Source organism: Mustela putorius, unplaced genomic scaffold, assembly GCF_011764305.1.
Source record: "Mustela putorius furo isolate JIRA1106 unplaced genomic scaffold, ASM1176430v1.1 tig00003853_pilon_pilon_pilon, whole genome shotgun sequence".
NCBI classification, from domain to species: Eukaryota; Metazoa; Chordata; class Mammalia; order Carnivora; family Mustelidae; genus Mustela; species Mustela putorius.
This window is the reverse complement of record NW_025422005.1, coordinates 51,685,284-51,699,736: the sequence shown is the minus strand read 5'-3', so window position 1 is coordinate 51,699,736 and position 14,453 is coordinate 51,685,284. Positions and strand designations below refer to the sequence as shown.

The following is a 14,453-nucleotide window of genomic DNA, read 5'->3' as shown; positions in this document are numbered from 1 at the left end:
GAAATAAAATATAGAGGCATTTGTACAAATGCAAAAACCTTTCTTTCACTTGTTAGAAGCAGCCAGTCAATAGCAGGGGCCAGGCAAAGTACTGGCAAACCAGGCAGGGCTGAGCTTCATTGCCTGGGGATATGTCACCACTACCCAGTGATGCCAACACTGGGCAAGTAACCAGACCTCATCTGTAAAATGGGAATACTGGGAGTATCTAGAGTGACTGGGAGCATGTAAAGAGTGTATGGAAAGCACTCAACAATGTTTGGCATCTAATGTTCAATAAATACTCATCTTCCTCTCATCTTTGTGAGAGCTCAGTTCTGTTTGCTGGCCTAGACCCCCCTTGTCAACCGGCAACATTGGAAATCTTACCCCAGAGACCCTGTCCACCTGGGTGGAGGAGGGGTACAGACCTGAGCTGCCTCTCTGGAATACAGCAAGGGGACTTTGTGGAAATGCCCTGCAAAGCATTAAATGCATTACAAATATTAGTGTTACAGTTTTGTCTTCCTAATACTTTAAAATCTAGAAACAGTATGATAAACATAATCCTAGTTCCTGCTCACTTGACAATCTACCATGAGCTAGATAAGTGCCCACTGCTGTGCACAGGTCCACTCACTGAATGTTCTTGATGACCCCATAAAGTAGGAACTATTTTCATCCTGATTTTATTTTTTTACATTTTTTTTTTTTTAGTAGGCTCCACGTCCAATGAGGGGCTTGAACTCGACCCTGAGATCAAGAGTCACAACTCCAGCGACTGAGCCAGTCAGGCACCCCTTCATCCTGATTTTCAAGATACTGAGAATGTATTCAAAAGTGACTCAAAGGCCCAAGCTGGATTCAAACTCATGTTTATTGGCTTCCAAACCTATGTGTTTAACTACTACATTACACTCATGGATTGAATATAAATGTTCTAAGTTGGGGAACCCTGATGGCTCAGTTGGTTAAGTGTCTGCCTTTGGCTCAGGTCTGGATCCCAGGGTCCTGGGATCGAGCCCACATCGGGCTCCCTGCTCAGCAGGGCAGTCTGCTTCTCCCTCTGCCCGTGCTCATGCTCTCTCTCTCTCAAAAAACCAAAAATCTTTAAAATAAAATGAAATTGTTCTAAGACGAGTAAGATGTCAATGCACTCAAGATATCCAGCCAAATGCTGGTCATCTTACTTTCAGCTTCTGAGAGTGCTGCCCCTCCCTGTTCCCTCAATATGCATTACGGTATCTCAACACCACAAGGCACATGGCCGCACTTTGCTATTTAATATTTCCTGGGGGGGAAAATCTCTAGCTTTCCCTCATTCCAAATTAACCAAGATGAGCTTATATAAAGCAAGCTACTTCGGATGAATCCAGGGCTCAGTTGACTCTGCTAAGATCTGAAATCACAGTTCTTGAGTACAAGGATTTTAAACCTAGCGCAGAGAACATTTTGTCTTCTAGTTAGGACATCCAAACAGAATACAGTATCTTCTTAAAAATAAAAAAAAAGTATTTTCTTTCTTATAGTGAAGAGCATTTTGCAGTTAAGAAAAAAAAAAAAAGACATCAAGAAATAGTGGCTTATTTTGCTTTAATATCCCACAATATTTGTGTGGGACTATGTCGCAAAAACAAGGCAGACATCTGTAGACAAGTACGTCTCACTCTGAGGAAAGAACTGATTGGAGAGAAGGCACCAGAAATTGGATTTTGCTGGAACACATGTAAACAGTGAACGGGGGAGGAATTCACCAAAGAAAAATGAGCTTGCACTGTCATTTCACTGGGACAACCTAAGCATGAGAAATGGCCTCACTGGCTCCTACTCAGCCTCCATCCCACATTGTAGTGAACAGGAGCAGGTGCTTGGGAGACAAACACCTGCACAGCAGCAGAGCTTAAGGGCACAACACGGAGTGACGTTAGTAAAAGCCCCTAGGTCCTCTTGCCCACATGGCATCTCAGCTGGCCCTGTCACACTAATGGGCCAGTCATCAACAGCTGGTTAGTGGAAAAACCAAATCTTAAGAAGCCTGGGTGGATACATTTTGTTTGTCCATGCTCTTCAATCAGATGACTTGGAGGTCCTGAGGCAGAGGGACGTACCGCAACTGGCCTATCTTCTTAGGTGATAACGGTGGGTGCAGTGCGTCCCGTCCTCTCCTGGAGTTGGGACACCTTCAGAGCGATGGAAATAAGGGGGGCCAACATGACCTGAGGGAGACAAAAAGAGAACCTTTTCCATTACTTTCTCTAGACACAGATCTGGAGCTCCAGCCCTCAGATGGCCTCCAAGACCCACATGTCTGACTGCCTCTTCCCACATCCCAAAGGCTCCTCAAACTCTGCAAGTCTAAGCACAGAGAAGTGTTCCTTCCCTAAAATCGGCTTCCAGCATTCCCCATCTTGGTGACTCAACAACACAGCCTAACATCTAAACTTAATGAACAATGACGAGTTACTCTTGACGCCTTCTCCTCCCACATTGCCCTTGTCTAATCTATTAGCAAACGTAAGTAGTTTTTACCTTCTATACATCTCTCAACGGGCACCATTTCTCTCCAACCTGGGCCATCGATCTCGCTAAATCAACTTTCTCTTTCTCACCTGGAACAATGGTCCTTCTACTTCCTCATCCTCTAATTTGCCGCCCACATTGTCCCCAAAGAGATCTTTGCAAAATGCAACAACACTACCTTCCAACTACTTCTCACTCAGGGGGAAAAAGAAAAGAATTCTGCTGTTGCAGGATATATTTATAAAAATAAATAATTTTTAATTTTTTTTAATGAAAACATTTTTAAAAACCACTTACTTATCTAGCTAAACTGCCCACGCTACAGATGAGAAAACTGAGATCCAAAAAGATGAAGTGATTTAACCAAATGACCCAAGGGCAGAGCCAAGAGCAGTTCATTTCCTACTGCCCACTGTTGCTTTCCCTCATCTTAATCTCCACCAACTCATGATTCCTCGCTGAAAGCGGGAGAAGCAACTCCACGCACTGAGCACAGCACTTGCCATTCCCCTAGGGGTGCCAACAGTCCCGAAAGTGCTGAGGCAAAGGTCCAGCAGCTCCAGAGTAAGGGAAGGCTTCTCGTGGCTGGAATGGTGATACATCTAGGCACTGTGGGCACCTCACACCCTTCAGGCCCCTCCCACTGCCCTCCTCACCCCCCCCCCACCTCCTGACAACTATGGTTCAAAGAAACTTATCTTTCACTCATTCATAAATGTCTACAACATGCCTGGTATTGGGGCAAAAAAACACAATTCCCTTCTTTTTCTCCTGCTCTATTATTCTGTGGGTCTACAACGCAGACACCATTGCCTTTGGTTTAAGTTTTAGGGACACCTACAGCACGACAGAGATCTTGCAATAATTGAACCTGGAGTCTGGACATGATAAAAAAATATATATATGTATGTAAAAGTGAAGCCTCCTCTTGACTCTAAGAGCCACACGTTCTCAAAAGCTAATCCTATGTGCCAGGCGCAGCATTTCGAATTTCGCATCCCTTGTCTCCTTAAATCCCTATAATACCTCGGAGCAGTAGGAACTACTCTACCAGGAAACCACGGCTCAGAGCACGGAAACCACTTGCCCGCAGACACACGGCTACTACTCAGGTGGCAGAAACTGGACTGAAAGCAAGACCTTTCTACATCTAAACTTTATTCTCAAAACCGCTATGCCAAGGCTTTCCAAATGAGTTTCCTCAGATTTTAATTAGGTGTTAAAAGGAAAAAGGCTTAGTAGAATAAGCATGGTGAAATGCCACTCAAACAGGCGTCTTCGCCGTGAGTTTTCTCAGAGCCCGTAAGGTGCCATGTGTGTTATGAATCCTGAAGAAGGGGTTAATGGGCCACAACAGCTCCTACACTTTTTTGGCCATGCAACTCTGGTGGAGGAACATCTGTCAAGACCATTGTGTGAGGAACAAACAAGGTGAAATTCCCCTGTGTGTCACTGTCTCCCCTCGGCTCCTCCCCTGGGGTGGCTGTCCTCTAAGTTCTCCACCCTACTCCTGCCTCCAGGGTCCCTCCTCACTCTGACGTACTACTGGAGATCCCCTGGGTAGGTCTGGGAGCCCAAAACACCAGGCTGCCAGTCTGCAGACTCTTCCATATTGACCTTTGTTGCTGGGTCATGAGACTCTGCTCCGCCACCAAATCTGGAACCAGCGTGTGCTCTTCCAGAACAGGCGATCAGACCAAGCAGAATAGCAAATGACCAGTGACAGACCAGAACGCCAGAAGAGGGGCTTATTTAAAATTAGTTTTCCTGACTCTGTTGCTCACCAGGCACGTGATCCTATGAGCTGCCACTTAACCTTTCTCTGCCTGTTTCTTCATCTGTGGTAGGGACAAGAATGGGAGCTACCTCATCTGAGACTTCAGTGAGTATATCCGCTTGGGTAATGGGTTTAGAACAGAGAACATGCTGAGCTAATGGTTAGCTGTCACTGTTGTTACGACGTACTGAAGGAAACATATAGAGAAAACTGAACACACGTGTTTGACCACCAGAGAAACGGGCTGTGGTAACACAGACTCGGGGAAACCACTACTGTTCCCTCTAATGGGAAGCACTAACTCGTCAGGACACAGGGCCTGGGCATTACCTGAGGGTCCTGGTAGATCTTGGCGATGTCCTTCTCGTAGCTGTCGATGTACAGCCGAATCGTGGCCCCTGCACTCCCCGTGCCACTCAGCCGAAAGATGATGCGGGAACCGTCAGCAAAAATGAGCCGCAGGCCCTGGAGAAGGGAAGCAGAGATGTGTCCCCCACCTGCTGGAAGGGAGACTGAAGGCTGGCAAATACAAGGGGTTCGTCTGCAGATGGAACTTCCTCTGCACGTGATCCACTGGAAGATCAGGTCCTTGATCAAGGGCAGCAGTTAAGCCCGTGGAGTCGGCTGTGGTCAGCCCGTCACTGCGTCCCGCCCAAGGGGGCTGAGCTTACAGGGGGAGAAGCGTGCCCAGCGTCAGGTGGGGGATCTGATCCGGGGCTCAGGGGTCCTGGATGACCCAGGCCGGCCCTCCCCTCCTCTTTCCACTCCCCTGTAGCCTAACCATTCCAGTTTGAAGCCTAATAAATAAGTAAACAAACAAGTCGCTAGATACAGAAATTTGATCCCCAGATCAGGAGGAAAACATGGACAGAATGGGCTGAAACCAGAGCAGAAGAGATTCCGGACACAGAAGAGGAAGAACTCTCACAATACCAACAGAGAGGCTCAAACGGCGAACAGTAGGCCCCACGCGGCAGGTGAAGCCAGCTACTGCCATCCCAGCAAGCAGGAGCCAGTGATCACTCTCCCCTCGACGCCTGCGGACTCAAAGCGGGGTCCATGTGGGTGCCATGCCAACCCGTGCCCCCAACCGCCTGCCGCCTTCTTCTTTCCTCCCTGGCAGCATCTCTCATCCTCAATAACGTTCTTGCTTCAGGAGAACTGAGGCTAAAGATTCTTAGGTACATATTCTGTCACCTGAGGTAGGAAGAGTCAGCACGACAGCGGTCTGAGACCTAGTCCTCGTGAGCCTGTCATTCTTCTATACAAAGAACTTCAAAGCTGGACACCAACCAGAAGGAGAGACACTGCTCCTCCCCTGCTGTTTGTCACCAAATCCCATGCCGTGTCTAATCGTGCCATTTGGCAGTGAAGACAGCAGACGAAAGGCACACAGTCCCTTCCTGACTCCATCATCATGGGGAGGATACCATTAACTCCCATTTACCATTTCTTGCTTCTAGAAACATACCAGGTTGGTCTGCCTCTCCCACAGCTTCAACTTGAAGCTTCTCAAGTCTTTCTACTTGATGGCAGAGGCTAGGTCTACCTCAGAGGATTCTTCCTCCTCCCCGCCCTTCCATCCAAATGTTCAGACTTCCTGATTATAGAACGTGAAGCTGTTGGGTTCTTCCTCACAGAGTGCAACAAACAGCACCCGTGCTCATACCAACACCCTTCCCACACACGCCTCAGCTCCCCCTCCCTCCTCACAGATGCTAGGTGTAGCGCAGAATTGGGGGTTACTTTCCCTAATTGCCCATTTTCTCTCCGAAGGCTTCTCTACAAACACTTCTGCCCTGCCATCCTGTGGACCCCACCCTGCCCTCTTCCCTACCCACCTCCTACTTTATCCGCAGCCTCTCTTTATCTCAGACGTCACTTACAACCATCTGTACCAGACCCAGAGTTCTCACGGGGGGTGAACAGGCATAGAGAAGAGAGCCCACTGGGCCAGCATTTTGAGGATGGAGACTCCTGGTGCTCAGGGTCGCTGTGGCCATGCTCCAACCATCCATCCACTGCCCGCTCTCCAGACAGACACTCTTATCAATCCTGCGGTCTCCCTCCTTCAAAGCTGTCAGCTACCTTGAGAAGGACCGGGCCAAAAATCTGGGTCCATCAGGAAAAAGAAAACTGGAAACCTGTAAATTAATTTTCATCTGCTTCTTTATTATCTCTGCTTCTAAATTATTAGTGGCGAGTTCATCCTGTGACAACAGCGAACCAGAGGAGAGAAGACCCTGGGCCCTGGGTGTCTGTGAGAAGCTTGGCTGAGGGCCGACCCAGCCTGCAGCCTTGGCTCCCTGGCACCCGGCGAGGGAAACCCTAACAGCTGTCTCCATGCAGACATGATGCAGGTTCTCAACTGTGATGTCTTGCTATGCACGCACCACCAAGCTGGACTGGCTGCGCGTCACATGCTGCAGACGGTAACAGCTAACATTTCTAAGTCCGGAATGCCTCAACAATTTTTTTTCTTTTTTTTTTTTAGAAATCACAACACACCAGAGAAAGGTCTATGATAATGCCACTCTCACCGCCGGCATTCTGCTATCATCTTCTGAGAGAAAAAGAGGGGACTGATATCAAGGCAGTAGTTCACCTTTTCAGCTTCAGATTCTAGGGCTCTTTTCTGCACACGCATTCAACACAACGTCTTGCATGGAATTCTGGAGGATGTAAAAAATCCCTCTGGAGCAGGGGCTAAGAATTCCAGAATGAGGGCACCGGGGAGTACACAGAACCAGGGCAAAACCCATTTCCCCTATGAGTATATTTACAAGTCATGTGTGACCCGGCAGAAAGCTGGCAACTGTGGGGAAAAGAAGGGAGGGTGGTGAATAGAAATAGAAAATAGGGGAAGAAAAAGTCTCAAGCAGCCTTCTTCTTTTTTCCCTTGAGATTTCAGAGATGAAGCTCTGAGGCCTCTCTCCCATACACATAAATCTGTTCCTACCTGATTCCTTGAAACGCTTCCATCCACTGGATCACTGTATTCAAAGTTATCAATTTTCTCCACAGTGTAAACTTTGTCACCCACTGAGAACTGCTTCCCCACGAAGGAGCGGTCAGATATCAGGGCCTCCAAGTCCTTCATCATTTTGTTGGCGCCCTCAGCCTCCACCTCCTCATAATCGTACCTGCAAGAAGTCACAGAGGTGGGCCCACACACTCCCTTTGGATCATCCCCGAGATAGATCACCACTTCCTTCACCCTCTGTTTGGACCTCCCCCTGCCCCCACCGCCCCAAACCCCCTAGCTGCAGAAGCAACTGGCAAAAGGCTGTGCCTGTCCGTCTCTGGGGAGGGAGCAGGTCAGGGATGGGAGGAAGGCTTTGCGGGGTTTCAGGGAAGGGTCAGGAACTTCTGAGTAAGCAGAAAACTCCCGTCTTGGCTTTTCTACAGAATAAGTTCTAGAAGGCTTGTGAAAGATTCTAACATCTAATCACCGCATCCTGAGGAGGTAGAATTAAATGCAAGGTTATCTCCCAAGGACTCTGCATCAAGAACATGAGTCAAGCACTTCTCTTTCAAACTCCTGGAGCTTCTTTGGGATAAATGCTGGGAGAGTTCCCAGTCTGCGACCTGCCTGCGGCTGCTGAGATTTTTGGCACAAGAGCGTTCCGGTCTCCACGGGAGCTTCCTAAAGTGAGGCCAAGTTTTCACTGACCAGAGAGAAGGGGCCAAAGCCTAACTCTGTACATCTGAAAACAGCTCTGTCCTTTCAGTGAGGGTGGATTCTGGTCCAAAGTGCTTTGTGTTCACCCTGACGGAGGAGGCCTGATGTAGATACAGAAGGATCAAAGCAGAAAAATAAATAAATAAAAATCATCACAAAAGAAATTCTATGACTATTATTATTATTACTCCCAGAATTGTTCCTGACTTCTTTCTTACGAGGTTAAAGACTCTGACAGGTGGCTTTTCTTGACCTTGTGGCACACACCCTCTTGAGAGTTATTTTTTAGAGGCTCAAGCAGAGTCTGTATTTATTTGCGATAGCGAAACAAACATGATATGTGCAAGATGACACCCTCTGAGACATGAGAAATACTGGGGAGTTAAGGCCAACCTGTTCAGGCTCCAGGATTCTACGGATCAAGGACAGCAGTCCTCTTAATCTTGAAGTCAGCTCTTTCCCCTAGTTAACGTGATAAATAGCAAGAAATCACAACCAGGTGTCTGTGCTTTCCGCCTGTGACCTTTGGGTGTTTGGGGGAAGTGTTCTACAAATCCTAGGCACAGAGGGGTGTGATGGAAAGAATCTGGACTTTGGCATCGGAACAACCTATGAATCTAGCCTCTACCGCTTACTAACTGGGCAACTAGGAGCAAGTTGCTTCATCTCACAGAATCTCAGCTGCCTCAACACTAACTGTTTTGAGGCTGACATAAAACAATCCCTAGCACTCCTGTTAAGTAGATGAAGGGTATGATGGTGTCTTAACGAACTAGAAATGCAGGTTCTAGGGACTTGATTTGCAATAGTTAGCAGTTATCTGAAATTAATACAAATACGTTAAAATCGTTTTTATTTTTTATTTATTTATTTTTAAGATTTTATTTATTTATCTGACAGAGATCACAAGCAGGCAGAGGGGCAGGCAGAGAGAGAGGAGGAAGCAAGCTCCCCAATGAGCAGAGAGCCCGATGCGGGGCTCGATCCCAGGACCCTGGGACCATGACCTGAGCCGAAGGCAGAGGCTTTAACCCACTGAGCCACCCAGACGCCCCTAAAATGGTTTTTAAATGGAGTTTTAACTGATTCAAGAGTGACCTCTTCTCTGAACAAACCTTCTAACCCTATTCCATTCTAGTTACTATTCACTTGTTAACTCGTTCATTTATTCATCCAAAGCATATTTACGGTGTCATTAGGAGTGAGGTGTTCAGTGATAGCAGAAGCACAGAACCCGACATGGTCCTGCCTTCATGACACTCTAGAATCTAGTGAGCCCATGACTGCTGTTCTGAATTACCAGGTTTTCCTGGTTCTTGGAAAGTAGAGATTCTTACTGTGGCTCCTAGGGCTACTGCTGCGATACCACGTGAACCTTATTACTTAGACCGCCCTCAGAAGAATGACTTGAGGGAGGAAGACAGCAACAGCCTTCACTCAAGTTGATAAAAGTATTCTGAGAAAGGAGGCTGAGTTGCTTAAGGTTTAATTCTTACGGGACTATCCAGAGACCGTGGACTGACTATTCAATCTGTGACATAGTTTTTAAATTCTCTAATTTAACTCACCTATTTTATAGAAAAGGCAACTGAGGCCCAAAGAAATTATATCTATGCATTTTTTACCAATCAGCAATTCATCTACTCCCTTTTACTCATAGTTCCTTTCAATAATTAGAATAGTGAGGTCTGGGAAAAATTCTGTTAGATTTTTACACTTACTGGGGGAAAGGCAAGTTGGAATTAGTGAAAAGCACTTCTTGAAAAAAAAAAAATATTAGTGCCTTTTAAAAACAGAAGTATGCATGCCAAAGAAGAATTACTATGTACTCTAAGTATTTTGTTCACTGCCCAATCCCCAGTGCCTGGCAGAAAGTAGGCACACAGTCAATATTTATTGAATCAATGAATGAAGTATTGACAAGTATGCAGCCTTTGGGGACCTATTTTAATGAGTCAGAAAAGTTGATTTAGACTAAGCATAATTGTTTCCATAATTTCAGGGGAAAAAAAAGTTTCCATACTTTGAGTGTCCCAGAGTTTATAAAACACTTTCAGACTCATATTTCATTTAATTCACTCGATGGCAGACTGTTATTACCATTTCTACACATGAGGAAAATGAGGACAGTTTTCTGGTAGAGAGAGAGGTTCAATGCCTTCTCAACTCACTAAGGGGCAGAAATAAAATTCTACTCCATTCTTCTGAGTCCAAATCCAGCACAATCATCATGTCCACCTCCGTACATTTAAAAGGCTTACAAAACATTTCTTCTTTTGAATACATTAACTAAAATTTTTAAGCCTTGTTCTTTATGGCGAACATAAAAGGCAACCCTTATTGAATTATTTTAAAATCCCTCAATCTGTAGAGGCTAGATGAACTAGGGTTTTATTATCACTTGAGAAAGAGGAAAAAAATCTATACACATGAGTACTCTCTCAGCGCACTTCCCCACCCTACCTCTGTACCCCAGCCGAGCTGGGACTTACCTAGTGAAGAAATTCCGGCCGTACTTCTGCCAGTGATCTTTGAGAATGTCCTCCACGCTCTGTTTGCGGGTGGCTAGAATGGAGAGCCAAGCGAGGACCGCCCAGAGTCCATCTTTCTCACGGATATGATCAGAACCTGGCCAGGGGGCAGCAAGCAGCTTTGAGAAACACGATTTCTCCAAAACATTTGGGAATAAACTCAACAGTAAACATGGAGACCCAATCAAAAAAGTCATAAAACTTGACTGAGGAACTTGAATACATGGAAGGAACCACATAGGGAACAAAGCAACATAATATGGGAAAGAAGTTGATACTTCCCAAAGTGATCTAGATATTTACAGCAAATGTCAATAAAAATGTCAGAGGGATAATCTGGTGGAACTGGATATATCAATTACAAAGTATAAATGTGAGCAGAAAAAATACAAACAACAGAAGAACATGACCATTATAAATACTCAATAATTAAAAGCCTGACAGCCTAAATGGTACAAAAAACGGCAGCTAGAAAGAGACCTAAACATGCATATGACTTGGATATATGATAAGGGTGTTACTTCAAGACTGTAGGAAAAGAGGAATTTCTTTTTAAGTAGTATTTAGCTATCTAGCTAGACAGTTGGAAAAAAATTCAGTTTTTTCCCCTATAAAACACCACACCAAAAAGATTTCCACGTAAATTACACATTCAAATATAAAATTTGAAAAGCTTTAAGTCCTTGACGATATATAAAAATAAAAGATATATATATATATAAATATAATATATACAATATAAATAAAATAGAAAATATATATAAATATATTGTCTAAGTCTTGGGAATGGCAAATACAGGTAAATTCAGAATTCATAAGAGAAAAAAGAATCTATGTATTTGCCTACTAAAAAAAATTATTGGGGCGCCTGGGTGGCTCAGTGGGTTAAAGCCTCTGCCTTCGGCTCAGGTCATGACCCTAGGGTCCTGGGATCGAGCCCTGCTTTGGGCTCTCTGCTCAGCAAGAAGCCTGCTTCCCTTCCTCTCTCTCTGCCACCACTCTGCCTAATTGTGATCTCTGTCTGTCAAATAAATAAATAAAATCTTTTAAAAAAATTATCATTTCGATCTGCAAAATAACTATAGGTAAAAGTAAAGGCCATTGGCAAACCTTAAAAAAAAAACCAATTTGCAACGTAAAGTAGATGTTTAATGTACCTCAATACAGAAAAAATTTACATGTTAATAAGGAAGAAGCAAAACTTCAATAGAAAAATAGCCCAAGGATATAAACAATCACTGAAGAATACATATAGGTACCCAATTACGTAGGAAGGTAGCATTATTTTTTAAGAAACAAATTGAAGTTAAAAGCCCAATAAGAAACTGCTACTTGTTTGACAAATGGCCACAGATTTTAAAATGAGAACATCTAGGATCAGGAGAGGTAGAAGGGAAATGGGGTTCCAGTATGCCACTGCAGGGAGAGGTACAACCTTCCAGAGACCAATTTGACAAAAAGTATCAAAGCCTTAAAAAACGGACCTACTTGTGGATCCAGCAACTCCAATCCAGAGCATCTTTCTTTAACCAAGAGGGGTTTGGTTAAGTCAACTATGGCACATCTGCCCCCTCCAAGGTACCTGCTAAAATCTTTACCAGAGCTAACACACTGGCTCATCCGGATGTGCTTATGTGCATGGAGATACTCTTCCAAGAACCTGATACAGGACACAACTCTCCTCAGTCCTTAATTTCCTTGTTCTAAAAGCCAAACAAAACGGAACAAAATCTCCACACATGGACCATAATGAGCGCTACTTTCTGACTCCTGAATAGGACTCAGTACAAACCCTCTCCCACAAGGCTTTGCACATCATCATGCCTTAACTCTTCAAGTGCCTGTGCACCCTTCTTGACTTCCCACTGGGTCTTATTCTTCTTAGAACATCAGTGTCTCACAATGCTGGCTACGTAGTACGCATGAGTGAAGTTTGTTTTCTTCCTCTTTTCATCCTTCTAAACCCAATTCAAATGTCCTCTCCAGTCTAGGACTAGTACCCAGCTCCCCTAGGCAGTTACGAGCTACATTCTCTTCCTTCCCTCATAGGGACCCGCTCAAACCCTCTACCGATTTATGAGCCTTTCACCCCGTTCCTTTCCTATTTCTTTTTTTTTTTTTTTAAGATTTTTATTTATTTATTTGACAGAGAGAGATCACAAGTAGGCAGAGAGGCAGGTTGGGGGTGGGGAAGGGGGAAGCAGGCTCCCCGCCGAGCAGAGAGCCCAATGCAGGGGGCTCAATCCCATGACCCTGGGATCCTGACTTGAGCTGAAGGCAAAGGCTTTAACCCGCTGAGCCACCCAGGCGCCCCTCTCACCTATTTCTTAAGAGACATCTTTTACTTATCCTTATAATGAAGTCTGGTGACTAGAATAGCACACTGAGTACTTTAACAACTAAGGAGTGCAATGAATGAGTTTATCGGTTAATTAATCTACTACATTTTTTCTTTCTCTTTTTGGCTCAAAAATCATACATTTTTTTTCCTTCAAAAGACCTTCTCTTCAATAAGATACCACTTTCAGAAACCACAGTTCTCAGAACCTGGAAGCTGACAGACCTGGAGATGTTGGGCAATACTTTTACGTAGCACTTTATGTAACAAATTCTTGGTTTATCGAATTTCATGATCTATGGACTTTTATTTGCCTGTATTGCTATCTCAAGGAACAGCAATGAGCTCTCTGGCCCTTACAGCATTTGCAAATGATGTTTTGGCGATAGTTCACCCTGAGCAGCAAGATTCTGGCAGCTTCCCTGAAATACTGAGAATTCATGACAGAAGTACACAGCTTGGAATTATTTGTCTATGCTCCCATGGGTATTTTTCTTCCTTCCTTCCTTTTTCTTCTCTTTTTCTTATTTTGTATTTATTTATTTATTTAGGCTAGATTGAAAGCATAAGGGCCAGTGTCCTTTGTGTTTTTCCTGTTCTAAGTAAAGAATTCTGCTTTTTCTTTTATACAGAAAAGAAAATAAAATCTAAAGATCTTAACCAATTCTGACGGAGTTACTCAGAGATAACTGAATCACACATCTAATACCATCAACCAAATATCTGTCTTGGATAACATGCACAAATATTCTATTCCATCTGCAAGATCCCTAGTCTCTGGAACTTCTTACTACTCTTACCAACCACCTTCATGTAATCAAAACTCTAGGTAACTCTACTACTCAGAAAGTCTGGGTACACTTCTTTTCTTTTTTCTTTTTTCTTTTTTTTTAGGATTTACTTCTTTTATTTTAGAGAGAGAGTAACAGCTAGAACAAGTTGGGGAGCAGAGGGAATTTCAAACAGACTTCCCGCTGAGTGTGGAGCCCAACATGGGGCTCAATCCCAGGACCCTGAGATCATGACCTGAGCTGAAATCACGAGTCATGCTCAACCGACCGAGCCACCCAGGTGCCCCCAAAGTCCAGGTACATTTCATTTTCTTTAGGATTCTGATGAATGAGGACAAGTTACAAGTTAAAAAAAAAAAAAAAAAAAAAAGGCAACGGCAGATGTGTGTATGTTTCTAAAGATGTTGCTATTGTAGTCATGGCAATTGTGTTTCATTGGAAGTTGCTTGTATTTAAGTCATGAAACCTCAGGGTGCCTAGGTGGCTCAGTCAGTTAAGCGTCTGCTTTTAGCTCAGGTCATGATCGCGGAGGTCCTGGGATGGAGTCCTGCATCAGGCTCTCTGCTTGGCAGGGAGCCTGCTTCTTCTTCTCTCTCTGCTGCTCCCCCCCCACCCCCCGCTTGTGCTCTCTTGCTCGCTCACTCGCTCTGTCAAATAAATAAATAAAATCTTTAAAAAAAAAAAAAAGTCATGAAACCAGAATCTAAAACTCTGTTATTTAGCTTAACTTTTCCAAGCCTCAGTTTCCTTGACTGCAAAATGGGAATAATGTTACCCTTCTCACACAACTGTGTAAGACTTTACCGTGATAGAGGGTAGAAATATTTATTAACTG

The 14,453-nt window shown here is 44.4% G+C and overlaps 1 protein-coding gene across 2 annotated transcripts in view; it reads right to left on the bottom strand.

Annotated features, from left to right (window-relative positions):
• Positions 1-1,555: 1,555 nt before the first annotated feature.
• Positions 1,556-14,453, bottom strand: part of PGM1 (phosphoglucomutase 1) — a 62,322-nt gene continuing 49,424 nt past the window's right edge. For both annotated transcript variants that reach the window (XM_045064664.1, XM_045064663.1), the window contains exons 8-11: positions 10,451-10,586; positions 7,236-7,419; positions 4,607-4,741; positions 1,556-2,195 (exon numbers count right to left, since the gene is read on the bottom strand). In XM_045064664.1, coding sequence (XP_044920599.1) covers positions 2,106-2,195; positions 4,607-4,741; positions 7,236-7,419; positions 10,451-10,586 — 545 coding nt within the window. In that variant the 3' untranslated portion in view covers positions 1,556-2,105. The remainder of the gene's footprint in view (positions 2,196-4,606; positions 4,742-7,235; positions 7,420-10,450; positions 10,587-14,453) is intronic.